The sequence below is a fragment of the Athene noctua genome, chromosome 4 (assembly GCF_965140245.1).
Source record: "Athene noctua chromosome 4, bAthNoc1.hap1.1, whole genome shotgun sequence".
Taxonomy (NCBI): domain Eukaryota; kingdom Metazoa; phylum Chordata; class Aves; order Strigiformes; family Strigidae; genus Athene; species Athene noctua.
This window is the reverse complement of record NC_134040.1, coordinates 446,061-459,588: the sequence shown is the minus strand read 5'-3', so window position 1 is coordinate 459,588 and position 13,528 is coordinate 446,061. Positions and strand designations below refer to the sequence as shown.

Here is a 13,528-nt window from a genome sequence, read left to right as displayed (position 1 = left end):
CCGGTACCTGCCCCCCCGGTACCTGCCGCCCGGCCGCTCCCCAGCGCCGCTCACCGGCTCCCGCCCTCGGAAGCCAGCGGCCCTCCGCCCGCCTGCGAGGCCCTCACTAGGCCCCTTCGGGCTGCCCACAGCGCTGCCTCACCGCGCAGCCCCGCCGCCGGCCGAGTTTCAAGTCAGGCATAGCGCGGGGCAACCCTCGAGGGCCAAAAGGGCGGAAGGGGCCTCCCGCCAGCGCGCGTGCGCGGTGAGGGCGGCGAAGCCAAGCGGGCGCGGAGGGGAGGGCGCTATGGCGGCGGAGAAGGGACAGGCGGGCGGCGGGGCCGGCCGGGCCCCCGGCACCGGCGGGGGGCGGCGGAGCGGCTCTGCCCGGCGGCGAGGCACTGGGCCGGGCCTGGCCGCGGCGAGCAGCGCTCCCTGGCTTGGGGGGGTGCTTGTGCCCGGTACAACGGGGCGCGGCGGGGCGTGGGGCCCGTAATAGTGGGTCCGGGTCCCGCCCGCCGGGGAGGTGGGGCCGGGCCGGGCCGGGCCGGGAGGAGGAGGAGGAAGAAGCGGGACGGGACACGGAACTGCCGGTAAGTGCGACCGGGACCGGGGCCGGGGTGGGGGGCCGGTCCTGGGACGGCTGACGTGAAGCCGGGCAGCCCCCGCGCCCCGTTCCGTGTCCCGAGGTGACCCCTGACCCCGGGGGCGCTGCCCCAGGGCGATCGCCCGAGTGTCGCCGGTCCTAACTAACGCCCTGATTAACGCTTCTGCCCAGCTTCCCGGTGCTCTCCCGCCCCCGCCGGTGGCCCGCCCGCCTGCCTGCCCGGAGGTGAGTGTGGGGGTGAGTTGGGGGTGTCCGTGCCCCCCCGGCGCGGGGCTCTGCGGGTGGTTGGTTTGTTCCGCTCAGCGGGCCTCGGGGCTCACGGGGGGTTTTCAACCGGGGATAATCCACCGGGCTGCCGCACGAAGTCACACGCAACCGAAGCCAGCGCTCGCTGACCCCAGGCGAACCCCGGGTGGAGCAGCCAGCCTGGGTGAGGCCGCACGCACCTGGGCGGGACTTTCATAACCTCTTGAAAAGGGTCAAAACGCACCCAAAGTAAAGGGGGGCCCTGACGAGCCGCGGTTCCCGCCGCAGCTCACGGTGGCCCGGGGCCTCCAGGCAGCCCCCACCTCTGCCCCGCAGCAGCCAGATGCCCCGGCGGAAGGAGGTGCCGGCGCTGGGCAGCCTCTGCCTGCAGAACCTGGCCCAGCACATGCAGAGCCTCTGGGTGAAGGACTACAGCGAGCACTACCTGGACGAGTACCAGTTCCGCTTCGTCATGGGCCCTTTTAACGACCTGGGTGAGACATGGGCTCCGGGGACCCCCTCTGTGAGGAGGAGGAGGACGGGTGGGCCGTGCCGGGGCTCTCGCTGACCCCCAGTCCCCCCCACCCCGCAGCCGGCAGTTTGGTGCAGGAGCTGATCCGGCTGCTGGGCGAGAGCCGGCGCCTGACGCGAGCGGCGCTGCACCTCCTCCTGCTGCCACACCTGCGGGAGCTGAGCCTGCGGCCCTGCCCCGGCCTCGCCAGCAATGCCATCGGGCAGCTCATCGCCCTGCGCTGCAAGGTCAGCGGGCCGGGGGTGCCCCTGGGCTGGGGGGAGGCATCTGGGGGTGCCCCTGCGCCGAGTGGTTGGAGGAGTGGGGTGTGGGTGCTCCTGCTCTGTGGGGCTGGGGAAAGGCATCTGGGGGTGCCCCTGCTCTGGGGGTTGGAGGAGTGGGGTGGGGGTGCCGCTGCTCTGGGGGGGTGCAGAGGGGTGTCGGAGTCCCCGTGCCCCCCCTGCTGAGGGGCTCCCATGCTGCCGGCAGAGCCTGAGCTCCCTGGACCTGCAGGGCTGCAGCCGGCTCTCGGCGGCGGCGCTGGTGGACGTGGCGGAGGCGCTGCCGCAGCTGGGCCGCCTGGGGCTGGCCGAGACCCAGACCGACCTGCGGGTGCTCTCGGCCGTGGGCTCCTGCTGCCGGCGCCTGCAGGAGCTGGACGTGTCCCACTGCAGGAAGGTTTCCCCGCGCGCCCTGCGGCACCTGGCCTACGACCCGCTGGCGCGGTCCCTCTGCTGCCCCGCGCTCCGCGTCCTCTTGGCCCGCGGCCTGGAGCCCGCGGCGGGGAACAGCGACGTGGTGGCGGCCTTGGCCTTCCTGCTGCTGGCCCTGCCACGCTTGGAGTTCCTGGCCCACGGTGCCGTGCCTGACGCCCTCCTCCTCCTCCACGGGCGGCAGCTGGACGCCACGGCAGACGCCGAGGGTTTCCCCTCGCTGGAGGAGCTGGCGCGGTGGCGGGGGGCTGGTGCGGGGGGCCCCCCGCTCACCCTGCCGCTGCGGCGCCTGGAGGAGGTGGAGGAGGCGGCGCTGGCCGCCGTCCGCGCCGTCTGTCCGCGGGCCGAGGAGGCCGGCGTGTGGCTGGGGGACGGCACAGGCGGCCGGGAGCTGCTGGGCTGGGGCCACCTGGCCCGGCTGACGCTGGGCTGCGCTGGGCAGCGAGGCCGGGTGCTGGCGGAGGTGCTGCCACTGGCGCGGAGCCTGGGCCCCCGCCTGCAGACGCTGGCCCTGCACGGCTTCTGTTGCCAGGACGAGCTCTCGCTGGCCGCCCTGCTCGCCGCCTGCCCCGGCCTGCAGGCCTTCAGCGCCGAGCTGCACGCCCCGCCGCACACCGACGCCGACGGAGAGAGCCCCGCCGAGCCGCCCCGCTGGGACACCGACCTGCTGCCCCACGGCCTCCCCCAGCTCCACAGCTTCTCCCTCGCCCTGGCCAGCACCGCCAACACCTTCCCGGCCCAGCACGGGCTGGCGCTGCGTGCCACGCTCGCCTCGCTGCTGCTCCATGCCCCACGCCTGCGGACCCTCCGCCTGCTCGCCGTCCCCTTCCCGCTGGACTCAGTTTTCGAGACGGTGCTGGCGGCGCCGGGGCAGGCGCTGTTGGAGCTGCAGGAGCTCTCGCTGGCCGAGAGCCGCGTGTCCAGCCCGACCGTGTGGCTGCTGCTGGCCTCCGAGGGCCGCCTGCGCCGCCTGGACCTGTCCCACTGCCGGGACGTCCACCGCCGCGACTACGACGGCTTCCTGCGGGCCGTGCGGAAGCAGCGCCTGGACCTGGACATCACCTGGGAGTAGCCACCACCGGCTGTGCCGGGCTCTTTAATAAAGGAGTTACACGGCGCCCAGCAGCACTGTCTGTGCCCTGTTGCGACACCTGGCTGGCGTGGCCGGGCCCCTTTTGGCCTCGGGGAGCGCGGCTGGTGCCGGCTCAGTGCTGGGGGCCACCGGTGAGCCCCGTCAGCCTCTCCGACTCTTCCCAGAGCTTGCGGGCCAGGCCGGAGTCGCGGGCAGCCGCCGAGGGCAGCGCTAGCCCGCACTCGCTGTTCACGTACCGGCCCGTGACGCCTGAGAGCTCCTCCGAGACGGCGCAGTAAATGGTGCTGACGGCACCCTGCTCCGCCGACTGCCAGGCACAGCAGGGTGAGGAGGGGGCCCAGCCACCCCCACTGCGCCCTGACCTCCCCCTAGGGCTGTGGGACCCCCCCCGCTTGCCCCCACTCACCTTCATGAAGGGGCGGGCGAGGATGAAGAGCGCCCGCACGGCCCAGCTGAAGTGGCGCATGATGCCGGTGCTCACCACGCCGGGGCTCAGGGCGTTGGCCGTCACCCCTGCCAAGCCGCGCCATCAGCCCCGCGCCGGGGGGGGGGGCACAGCTGGGCCCCGGGGACCCCCGGCGCGGGCAGAACCCTGCGCCCAGGTCCCTCACTGCCAGAGCAGCCCCTGGCCGTGGAGCGGGGCCTCCTCTGTGCCCCGGCATCAGGGCCACCCCCAGCCAGGGCTCAGCCACCCGTGGGGGGCCCTGGGGAGTTTCCACCACTGCCAAGACACCCCCCCCCTCCCCAAGCCCCATCACATGGCCCCGGTGTCACGGCAGAGCAACCCGGGGAGGGTGGGACGAGCAGATGGGGCAGCCCTCCCCGGGAAGGGCCCGGCACAGCTCAGCGGGGTACAGGTGGGCGTTGTACGGCCCAGCAAAGCGTGGCACAGCGGGGCATGTCACCACACAGTGTGGTATGGCACTGTGTGACACGGCACGGCGTGGCATGGCTCAGCACGGCCTGGCAAAGCGCAGCACAGCGGGGCACGTCACCAAATGGCATGGCATGGCGCAGTATGGCACAGCCCGGCACCCACCGGTGCCCTGCAGGCGCCGCGCCAGCTCGGCGGTGAAGAGGACGTTCATCAGTTTGGTGCTGTTGTAGGCGGCGTCGAAGCTGCGCGGCCGCTCCTGCCCGGTGAGGTAGCGGCCGTCGGCGGTGCCCGCGCTGTGCCGGAAGGACGAGACGTTGACGATGCGGGCGGGCGCCGAGGCCTTCAGGAGGTCTGTGCGGAGCAGAGCGTGAGCGGGGAGGGGGACCCCGGCCCCCCCCGGCCCCGGCAGCCCCCGGCGCTCACCCAGCAGCAGGTTGGTGAGCAGGAACGGGCCCAGGTAGTTGGTGACGAAGGTCTGCTCCAGCCCCTCCGGCGTGATGGCAAAGGGCAGCCCTGGAAGAGGGGCCGTGGGGTGCCGTGGGGCCGGGCCGGCGTCGCCCGCTGCAGCGGGACGGGCAGCGGAGCCCCGGCCCTGTCCCCGGCGCGTACCGGTGAGGCCGGCGTTGTTCACCAGCACGTCCAGGCGCGTCTCCTCCCGCAGCACGGCCTGGGCGAAGGCGCGCACTGAGGCCAGCGAGCCGGTGTCCAGCAGCCGCAGCAGCACCGCGGGGTTGCCGGTGGCCGCCCGGATTTCCTCCACCGCCGCCTGGCCCCGCTCCCGGCTCCGGCACGCCAGGATGGTGCGGGCGTTCCGGCGGGCCAGGTCCAGGGCTACGCACTTGCCGATCCCTGCGGCGCACAGAGCTGATCCCCGCCCGGTCCCCGCGGCGAGGGGGGCCCCGGGGGTCCGTGCCCCCACGGCCACCGAACCCACCTGGCAGCGCTGTGCCGGCACGGCCCCGCGTCGGTGCTGCGGCACAGCGGGAGGCAACGGGCAGCGGCGGGGGATGGACCCCCCTCACGTGGGGCCACCCTGTCCCTGGGCACCGGCTCCGGTGCCGTGGCTGGAGCGCGGTGGCCTCGGCCACCGGTCATTAACCCCCGGGGCAGAGTCCGGCTGCAGAGGCCGGGCAGGAACCGCGGGCACGGGGCTGCCCGGAGCCCGGTGAGGCCGAGCTGCTCCCGGGCAGAGGCCGGTGGCCAGCCAGGGTGACTCACCAGCGGCACAGTGAGCGGGTGACAGCGCAGGGCGGGGGACGTTTGACCGCACCCGGTGGGAGCGTGTAGGCACCGGGAGAGCGTCGGGCACGTCCCGGAACCAGCCACCGGCCGCCGTTTGTGTCACCAAAGCCGAGGCTGCGGTGCAGTGGGCAGAGGAGGGGGACCCGCATCCCCCACTGCTGCCTCACGGCACCACCACATCCTGCTGTCACCCCCGGCCCCTTCTCCATCGCCGGGGAGCCCGGAGCTGCCACCGCCCGGGTGCCACGGCCCAGCCGGACCCACAGCCCCGCAGCCGGAGGGTCCTGCACCCCCCCAGCGCTCCCCTGCCCCCAGCCCCGCTCACCGCTGTTGGCTCCGGTGACAATCACCGTCTTGCCGCTGAGGTCGGTGGGGCACTTGCGGGGGTCCCAGGAGCGTCTTCTCCCGGCCCAGAGGAGCAGCCCCAGGAGCAGCGCGAGGAGGAACCAGCCGGGGTGGCTGCAGGCGCTCGGCAGCTCCATGGCGGGGGGGGGGCAGCGGGAGGGGGGCAGCGGGGTGCCGGCGGTGTCTGCGCGCGGGGAGACGGCGCAGGTTTGGCGAGGAGGATCATAAACACGTCCGGGCGGTTGCAGACGGGGTGTCGAAACCCGCGTATCTCATCCCAATCGCTGCGCCGCAGCTGGGGCGCGGGGGGCACCGGGGTGTGGCTGGGGGCAGAGTCCAGCACGGTCCCTCCCTGCGCCCGGGGCCAGCCGGCGGCAACGCGGCTCCGTGGGCTTCGGCGGGACGGAGCCCGCGGGAGGCTGAGCCACGCGGCCCTTGGGCCACCGCACCGGCCCCGGGGACACTCGGCCACGGCCCCGCCGGAGCAGGGACCTGCTGGGGGGGCTCATCGGGACGGGGAGGGGCGGCCGCGGGCAGGTGGGAGCTGAGCGATAGAAAACTCCTGAGTTTATTCCTGTTTTCTTTAGCAGAGCGGGCGCGGGGCTGCTCGTGGCCGTACCTCGGCGGGGGGAAGCCTGCCGCCAGCCCCCGGCGAGGGGCCCGCCTGGGACGGGGGGTCGCCGGGGGGTCCCCGGGGGGGTTCCGGCCCGGCTGCGTCCCCGCGCTGGGTCGTGGGAAACGCGTGGGACACGGCGGGGAGCCAGGCGGGGCTGGCGCCGAGCGGGGGGCTCGTCCCGGCGCCGCTCAGGGACCCCGCGGCGGTGGTGGTGGGTCCCCCTGCTCCTCCTCCTCCTCCTCCTCCTCCTCCTCCTCCTCCTCCTCCCGGGGCGCAGGGGCGCAGGGCTGGTGCCTCTCGCTGCCGCCGTGGCTGAGGGTCACGCCGGGGACCGCCCGAGCCGAGCCCAGCAAGGAGCCGACCTGCCGGGGCACGGGGGGCAGCGGGGACCCCCCCCGCGGTGACCAGCCCTCGGGGCGGCCGCCGGCTGCCCGGCTCCGGTGCCCGGCTGTGCCGGCGGGTGCCCCGCGGACACGCCGGTGCCTCGGCCTCCGCGTCCAGCACCTCCACCTGGGGCGTGATCCAGCGCCCGGGCCGGCTGCCGGGGCCCCCCGGGACGGGGCCGGACCCCCCTCGCTTCGCCCCCCTGCTGCGCGGGGGCCTCCCCGGCCGCATCGTCCCCGGGCTGGTGCAGGAGGGGGGCGGTGGCGGCACACGGGCCCCCGCCACGCCGCTGCCCTCCGTGTCCCCACGCGACGGCCGCGGTCGATGCCGTCCCCGCTCCGGCTGCCCGCGGGGCTCGGCCGGGCCCGGCGGCGGGCAGGGGGCCGGTGGTTTCCCCCGGGGGGGCCGGGGGGCGGTGGCCGCCTCAGCCGGCGGCAGCTCCGGGCTGGACAGCCCCGGCACGGGGAGGGCGGTGCCGGCGCTGGGGTCCTGGTCGGGACACGGGGGCTGCGCGGGGGGGGCCCCGGCGGGGGGGTCCTGCTCTCCGCGCTGGCACGGGGCGCACGCACTGGAGACCTGCCCGGGAGGGGACAAGGGGGGTGCCTGGTGTGGGTCCAGGTTCCCCGCGGGGGTCACTGGGACTCGGTGGCACCACACGGGCTGGGGGGGGCAGCCCCAACCACCCCCCTTTGCCCCCACCCCGGCACGGACCCCCCCGCCCCCTCAGGGGGGGGTCTGGGGGAGGCAGGACCCCCCCACCGGGACTGGGGGCTCCGTGGGTGGACGCTGGGGGGGCCACGGCGGGGTTTGGGGTCCGTCTCACCTCTCCGGGGCCCGGGGTCAGGACGGGCACCGAGCCCCGCGCCCAGGAATCGGCGGGGGGGGGCTGGGGCTCCTCGTCCTCCCTCCAAGCGTCGTCGTCGTCCCCCTCGGGGTCCGTCTCCCCCTCGTCCCGCGCCGGGAAGCTCCCCGCGACCATCTGCAGGAGGGTGTCCCGCGCCCGGCCCACGGCCCAGGGCACCCGCTGCGGGCAGAGCCGGCGCTGAGCCCCCCCGCGGCACCCCGGGACCCCCCCGCAGGCGGCCTGGGGGCGCTCTCACCCCTCGGGTCGCGTGGGCTCGGGCGCAGGCGTCCAACACGCGGCCCAGCAGCTCCGCCAGGACGGCCCCGACGTCCCTGTCCCCGCGCTCGGCCCCGAGCAGGGGCAGCCGTGCCCCCGCCGGCAGGTGCCCGGGGCTGGCGGCCGCTCGGCCAGTGGCGACCGTGGGGGGCCGGGATTTGTCCCCGCGGGGTTTGGGGGCGGCCACTTTCTGCAGGGAGAGATGACGAAGGCTCGTGGCTCCCGCCTCGGTGACGGCGCTGGGGGGGACAGGGGGACCCGCAGCCCAGGACCGGGACGGTGTCGTGGATCCGGCCCGCGGCCCCCGCCAGCTTGAGTGGGACCGGAGAGAGGCCCCCCCAGCCCCCCCTGCGCCCTCGCAGCCACACTGGGTACTGGAGGGGGGGAGGTTCCGTACCCCAACCCACGGCGGGGGCGTCTCTGACATGGCACCCGTGTGCCCCAGTACATCCCAATACACCCCAGTACATCCCAGCACGCCCCAGTATGCCCCAGCACACTGCAAATCACCCTAACCCCTCCCAGCACACCCCAGTGTGCCCCAGCTCATCCCAGTACACCCTAGTATACCCCGGCACACCCCAACTTAGCACACCCCAGTACAGCCCAGCATGCCCCAGCACATCCCAGTACAGCCCAACACATTCCAGTACACCCCAGCACAACCCAGCATGCCCCAGCACATCCCAGTACAGCCCAACACATTCCAGTACACCCCAGCACAACCCAGCATGCCCCAGCACATCCCAGTACACCCCAATAACTTCAACATACCCCAATACCCCCAGCACACCCCAGTACATCCCAGCACACCCCAGTACATCCCAGCGCACCCCGATATCCCCCAGCACACCCCAGTTCACCCCAGCCCCCCCCAACCTCTGCCATCCCTCCCGGAGGCGGGAGGCGTCCCGGTCTCCACAGCAACACTGGCCCCGCCCCAGGATGCACGGCGCACGCTGACGCCATCAACGCGCGCCGCCCTTACGTCATCACGCCGCGCCGCCGTCGCCATGGCTGCGGCGGACACTGAGTGAGCGGCGGGAGAAGGCCCCGGGGGAGGGAAAGGGGAACCGGGGCGGGGAAAGGGGAACCGGGGAGGGCGCCGGGGCCGGGGGGAGGCCCCGCGCCGCTGCTGGGGGGCTGCGCGGCCGGTGTCCCCGGAGCTGCCCCCCCCCGCCGCGGCGCGACCCCCCCTGACCCGGCGCGGCCCCGCAGGCGGTACCGCAAGGAGCCGAGCATCCCCCTGCGGAGCAGCAGCGCGGCGCTCTACAACAACCTCAGCGTCCTGCGCCTGCCCGGCGGGCGGCTGGCCGGCCTCAGCGCCGTGCACGGCCCCAGCCTCAGCCTGCTCAGCGCCGCCGCCGACGGGCTCGGCTTCTCCCACCGCCAGCTGCAGGCCAAGGAGGGCGGCATGGCCGTTAGCACCTCCCTGCTCACCCAGGTACGGGCTGCGCCCCCCCGGGGTCCGCCTGCGCCCCCCCCCTTCCCGGGGTCCGCCTGCGCCCACCTTCCCAGGGCTGCCGGGCCCTCCACACCGGGTTGTACCCTGGGGGACTGCGCCGGCGGGCTCGTGGGCTGCTGCCTCCTCACCGCCAGCAGACCCGTCCCCGGGAGGGCTGTGACACGCGGCAGCGGTTTAGACACCTTCGCCCCCCGGGCAGCCGCACGGGAGCTGGGTTTAGCCTGGGCTGCGCGCGGCACCCGCTGCCTCTGAAGTGGAGCCGAAGCAACCCCCAAAAAATGACAAATGGCTCCCAGCGTGACTGCGGAGGAGGTGGCGGGGAGGGTCGGGTGTGCGGAGGGTCACCGGTGCTGCCAGTGGGTTCACCAGGGCCGGTGGGAGCGGGACAGGGTCTCACGGTGGTTGCCCAGGTTCTTGTGCCCTGGTGAGGCCAGCGCTCGTCTCGGGAGCCGGTGGGGCCCTAATTATGGGGTGGGGGGGAGCGAGTGCGCCTCCTGAGAAGGTTTGAGAGACCTTGGGGAGGGAACGGGAGCCAGAAAGGCACCTGTCTCTGGGCGACCACGGACTGTCTGTCCCTGGGAAGGCGGGGAAGGGCCTGTACCCCCACCTCACGCTCCCCGTTTCCTTCCAGGCTGCTTGGTGTGTCCTGCCGGCACGGGTGCTGCTGGTGCTCACCTCCCAGAGAGGGATCCAGGTGAGCTGCTCCTCCACGGAGGGTGCGAAGGGAAGTTGGGGCGCCGGGAGGACAGTCGGGCTCCTGGGGGTGTGGGGAACCGCCCAGGGGTCCCACTGTGCACCTGGGGTGCTGGCACGCTCCCTGCGAGACCTCCCGGGGCACAAGACGGGGCCTCCCCCCGTTGCTTTCCCCCTCCAGATGTACGAGTCCGATGGCTCCATCATGGTTTATTGGCACGCGCTGGACGTTGCAGAGCACTCTCCGGGTAAATCCTGCAGTGGGAGCGCGGTGAGGAGCCCCCCCGGCCCCTCTGCCCGCTCTCCTCGGGGATTCCCACACTGCAGCCCCACTCCTCCACACTGAAGGCCCCCGGCAACCTGGCTTTGGCACCTGAGCCAGGACGGGGCAACTCGGCAGCTTAGCAGGAGGGTTTGGAGGAGGCGTCACCCCCACCCCTCTGTCCTGGCTCGACAGGGGCTCGGGGGGGCTGCAGAGGGGCTCGGAAAGCAGCCGATGTGGCAACTACAGTGGCCAGCTCTGGTTTTCCTTCCAGCACGAGCCGTGTTTGCTCGAGGGATCGCGGCGGCTGGCGAGCGCTTCATCTGCGTGGGTGAGCCAGGGAGGGAGGGAGGGCGGCGCTGGGGGGGCCGGAGGCCGCTGGAACCGTGGAGGCTCAGCCCAAGGGGCCGTTTCATGACGCGGCTGTCGCGGGGAGCGGCTCCGCCTGAGGAGGGGGGCAGCGGGTCCCGGGGGCGGCGGGAGCTGGAGATTGTGTGTGTGTGTGTGTGTTTGTGTGTCCCTGACCACTGATGGCTGCTCTGGCCCGGCCGCAGGGACGTCCTCGGGGCTGGTGCTGGTGTTCGACATCCCCCCCAAAGGGACCAACGTGATGCTGAGCGAGGTCCTGGAGCAGCACCGTGACGCCATCACCGACATCGCAGCCGAGCTGGGCCAGGCACCGGTACGCCTGGGGTGGGTGCCGGTGGGGGCCCTGGCGCTGGTGGGGGGGACAGCGGGGACCCCAGCCAGGTGGCCCAGGGACGCCAGCGCTTTGTCACGGGCCATGAGGGAGCCGTGGGCACGTGCCTTTCCCCCTCGGCCGCGGAGGGGCCAGCAGCGGCCCCAGTCGCCTCTGGGGTGGCGGAGCCTGATCCCAAAGCGCAGCCTCCGTGGGCCCAGCTCGCCCACACTGCAGACGCTCTAATTAGTTTCCTTGTTACTGGCTGCCTCCACCCCAACGAGGATGCTTTCTTATACTTTCCCTAATTAGTTACATTCAACTTTCTCCCCTGAGCACTGAATTGTGTCGAACTGGTTCCCCATGAGCCCGGGTACGGAGCTTGTTTTCACCAAAGCCGCTCCGTGTCCGCGGGCAGCTCCAAGGCGCCTCCCCGGGGCTTCTGCCGCCTTTCCCTAACGGGGTGATCCACCGGCAAGGCCGAGGGCGACGGGACGTGGGGGTGGAAGGAGGGGGTGCAGCCGTTCCGCCTAAATTTTCATCTGGGTGTAATTGTCACCCACCACGGGTGTGGCGGTGCCCGGGTGGGACCCCGGCCGTGAGCCGTTAAACCCTGTGCTGGCTCTGCTGCCGGCTCCGGCTGGGGCAGGGCCTGACCCGCCGCGGCTCCGCAGGCCGGTGCCGGTGACCTGGTGAGCGCCGACGACACGGGGACCCTCTGTGTCTGGAGCACGGGGGAGGAGTTCGCGCTGCTCAGCAAAATCCCGGCCTTCGGGTAAGCGCCGCGGGCGGGCGGAGCGGGAGCCAGGCCACGGCGGTGTCCCGGGAGGGGGAAACCGGGCACCAGCCGCCCCCCGCCCCGGGCCTGCGACGCGTGTCCCCGTGCCCAGCTGCTCCTGCTCCTCGGTGAAGCTGTGGAACGGCATCGTGGCCGCTGGCTACGGGAACGGGCAGATCCGGCTGTACGAGGCGGCGACCGGGCTCCCGCGCGCCGAGGTCAACGCTCACGCCCGGTGGATCTACGCCCTGGACGTGGCGCCGCAGACCGGGAAGGTACGGCACCGCCGCCCCGCGGCGCCCGGCCCGCGGCCCCACCCGCCCCACCGCCCCCCTCCCTCCCCTCGCAGCTGCTCTCGGGCGCGGAGGATTCCTTCGTCCACGTCTGGAAGCTCAGCAGGAACCCGGACACCGGCGAAGTCGCGGTGAGTCCGCGGCTGCTTCCTGTGCCGAGGGCGAGCTGCGGCGGCGGCCCGCCGGCCCGGCCGGCCCGTTGCCCCGAGGTGACGCCTCCCGTCCCGGCGCAGATCGAGCACCGTCACGCCGAGTGCGTGACCGACACCCAGGTCTGCGGCGCCCGCTTCTGCGACCCCGAGGGCAACTCCTTCGCCGTCACCGGCTACGACCTGAGCGAGATCTTCCGCTACGGCCGGGCGTAGGCAGCGGAGCCGGGCCACTGCCGCTCTGTAAGCGAGGCGGGGCGGTGTGAACCCCCCAGACCCCCGAGTTCTGCCCCGCAGGGCCCGGGCAGCGGCGTGGTGGGGGAATCTGCGCGCCGGTGGAGCTGCCCCGGTGTCCCCCCTACTCCCAGCACCGGGAGAGGGGCCGGGGAAAACCCCCGTGACGGGGGAGAGCCCTCGTGGGTGCAGCACCCGTTGGGGGGACCCTCCCTGAGCCCCCCCAAGGCCTTCCCCCCAACACTGTGGGACCTGGCGTGGGCAGACCTGCGGGACCATGGCTGCGCTCGGGGGCTGGGACAGGCAGAGCCCCCCCGGGACCCTCCCCCAGGCCACTGTGACCCCCCTGTGTCTCCCCCGACGTCCTGCCCAGCCCAGGCTCTGCTGGGGGGGGGGGGGGGGCGGGCAGATGCTCAGTCCCTTCCCTGAGGGGCTGCCCTGCCCCGACCCCCCCATCCCGTCCCCCCCCGGGATGAGCTTGGCCTCTGGCTCCGCTCCCAGGATCTTGGGAAGAGGGGGGGGGTGCAGGGGGGGCCCAGCCCTAGTCCCATGGGGCGAGCTCAGCCTGGGACAGGTCCCAGGAGGGGGGAGAGCTCCCAGCCCGAGTCTGCCCCCCCACCCCAACCTGTGCTACGGGGCACAGACCCCCCCCAACCCACCCCCCAGGTGGGGTCAGCCCCCCCCACTGAGCTGTCCCTCCCCCAGCTCTGGGCCAGGACCCACCCTCCCCCCATTCCCCACCCCCCATGTGCTCTGTGCCCCCCCCCCATGATAAATGTACCTGAATGAAGCCCCCCTGCCCCCCCCGTGTCGCTCCTTTTTTGTGTGGGAGGGTCGAAGCTTCTGGTGGGTGACGGCCGAGCACCGCGGGGGGGTGAGGGGGGGGCAGAGTCCAGGCCCGTTACAAAAGGCTTTATTAAAGGTTAAAACAGCCGACGCTGAGAGGCCCCGCTCACAGTGCTGGGGGGGCCCTGGGGGCGGGGGGGCGGGGGGGGCCCCCTAGGGCCGCTGTGCTCACGGGGTGGGGGTAAAAAAGTGTAAAAACGGTTGTGCAGTTCAGCCCGGGGGTGTCCCCCCCCTCCCCGGGGGACGCACCCCGGGGCCCTGTGGGGGCCCGTCCAAGGCACAGAGATGAGCTGGGGGGTGGGGAGGGGGGGGCGAGCCGAGCCCCCCCGATCCCCAACGTCCCCCTCCCCAGGCAGGAGCACCCAGGCCCCCCCCCCTCCCGCGCCCTCCCCACCC

The 13,528-nt window shown here is 73.6% G+C and overlaps 4 protein-coding genes across 4 annotated transcripts in view; 2 read left to right on the top strand and 2 right to left on the bottom strand.

The window, feature by feature from the left end:
- DCTN1 (dynactin subunit 1) overlaps positions 1 to 103 on the bottom strand; it is a 70,435-nt gene extending 70,332 nt beyond the window's left edge. Inside the window, exon 1 of the mRNA XM_074904188.1 lies at positions 23 to 103. The gene's annotated coding sequence lies outside the window, so the exon portion shown is untranslated. The remainder of the gene's footprint in view (positions 1 to 22) is intronic.
- Positions 104 to 270: 167 nt separating this feature from the next.
- Positions 271 to 3,158, top strand: LOC141959862 (uncharacterized). Its single transcript, XM_074904182.1, has 5 exons — positions 271 to 572; positions 758 to 811; positions 1,169 to 1,326; positions 1,425 to 1,591; positions 1,833 to 3,158. The coding sequence occupies exons 3-5, from the start codon at positions 1,176 to 1,178 to the stop codon at positions 3,126 to 3,128; spliced, it is 1,614 nt and encodes a 537-aa protein (XP_074760283.1). The 5' UTR covers positions 271 to 572; positions 758 to 811; positions 1,169 to 1,175; the 3' UTR covers positions 3,129 to 3,158.
- Positions 3,159 to 3,164: 6 nt separating this feature from the next.
- Positions 3,165 to 5,750, bottom strand: LOC141959837 (retinol dehydrogenase 13-like). The gene is made up of 6 exons (XM_074904128.1): positions 5,594 to 5,750; positions 4,636 to 4,875; positions 4,450 to 4,539; positions 4,189 to 4,377; positions 3,556 to 3,662; positions 3,165 to 3,456 (listed from the first exon to the last, which is right to left on the bottom strand). The coding sequence occupies exons 1-6, from the start codon at positions 5,748 to 5,750 to the stop codon at positions 3,262 to 3,264; spliced, it is 978 nt and encodes a 325-aa protein (XP_074760229.1). The 3' UTR covers positions 3,165 to 3,261.
- Positions 5,751 to 8,721: 2,971 nt separating this feature from the next.
- WDR54 (WD repeat domain 54) lies at positions 8,722 to 13,042 on the top strand. The gene is made up of 10 exons (XM_074903665.1): positions 8,722 to 8,766; positions 8,952 to 9,177; positions 9,830 to 9,892; positions 10,073 to 10,139; positions 10,428 to 10,484; positions 10,708 to 10,835; positions 11,507 to 11,607; positions 11,723 to 11,885; positions 11,960 to 12,034; positions 12,137 to 13,042. The coding sequence occupies exons 1-10, from the start codon at positions 8,747 to 8,749 to the stop codon at positions 12,266 to 12,268; spliced, it is 1,032 nt and encodes a 343-aa protein (XP_074759766.1). The 5' UTR covers positions 8,722 to 8,746; the 3' UTR covers positions 12,269 to 13,042.
- The last annotated feature ends 486 nt before the right edge of the window (positions 13,043 to 13,528 follow it).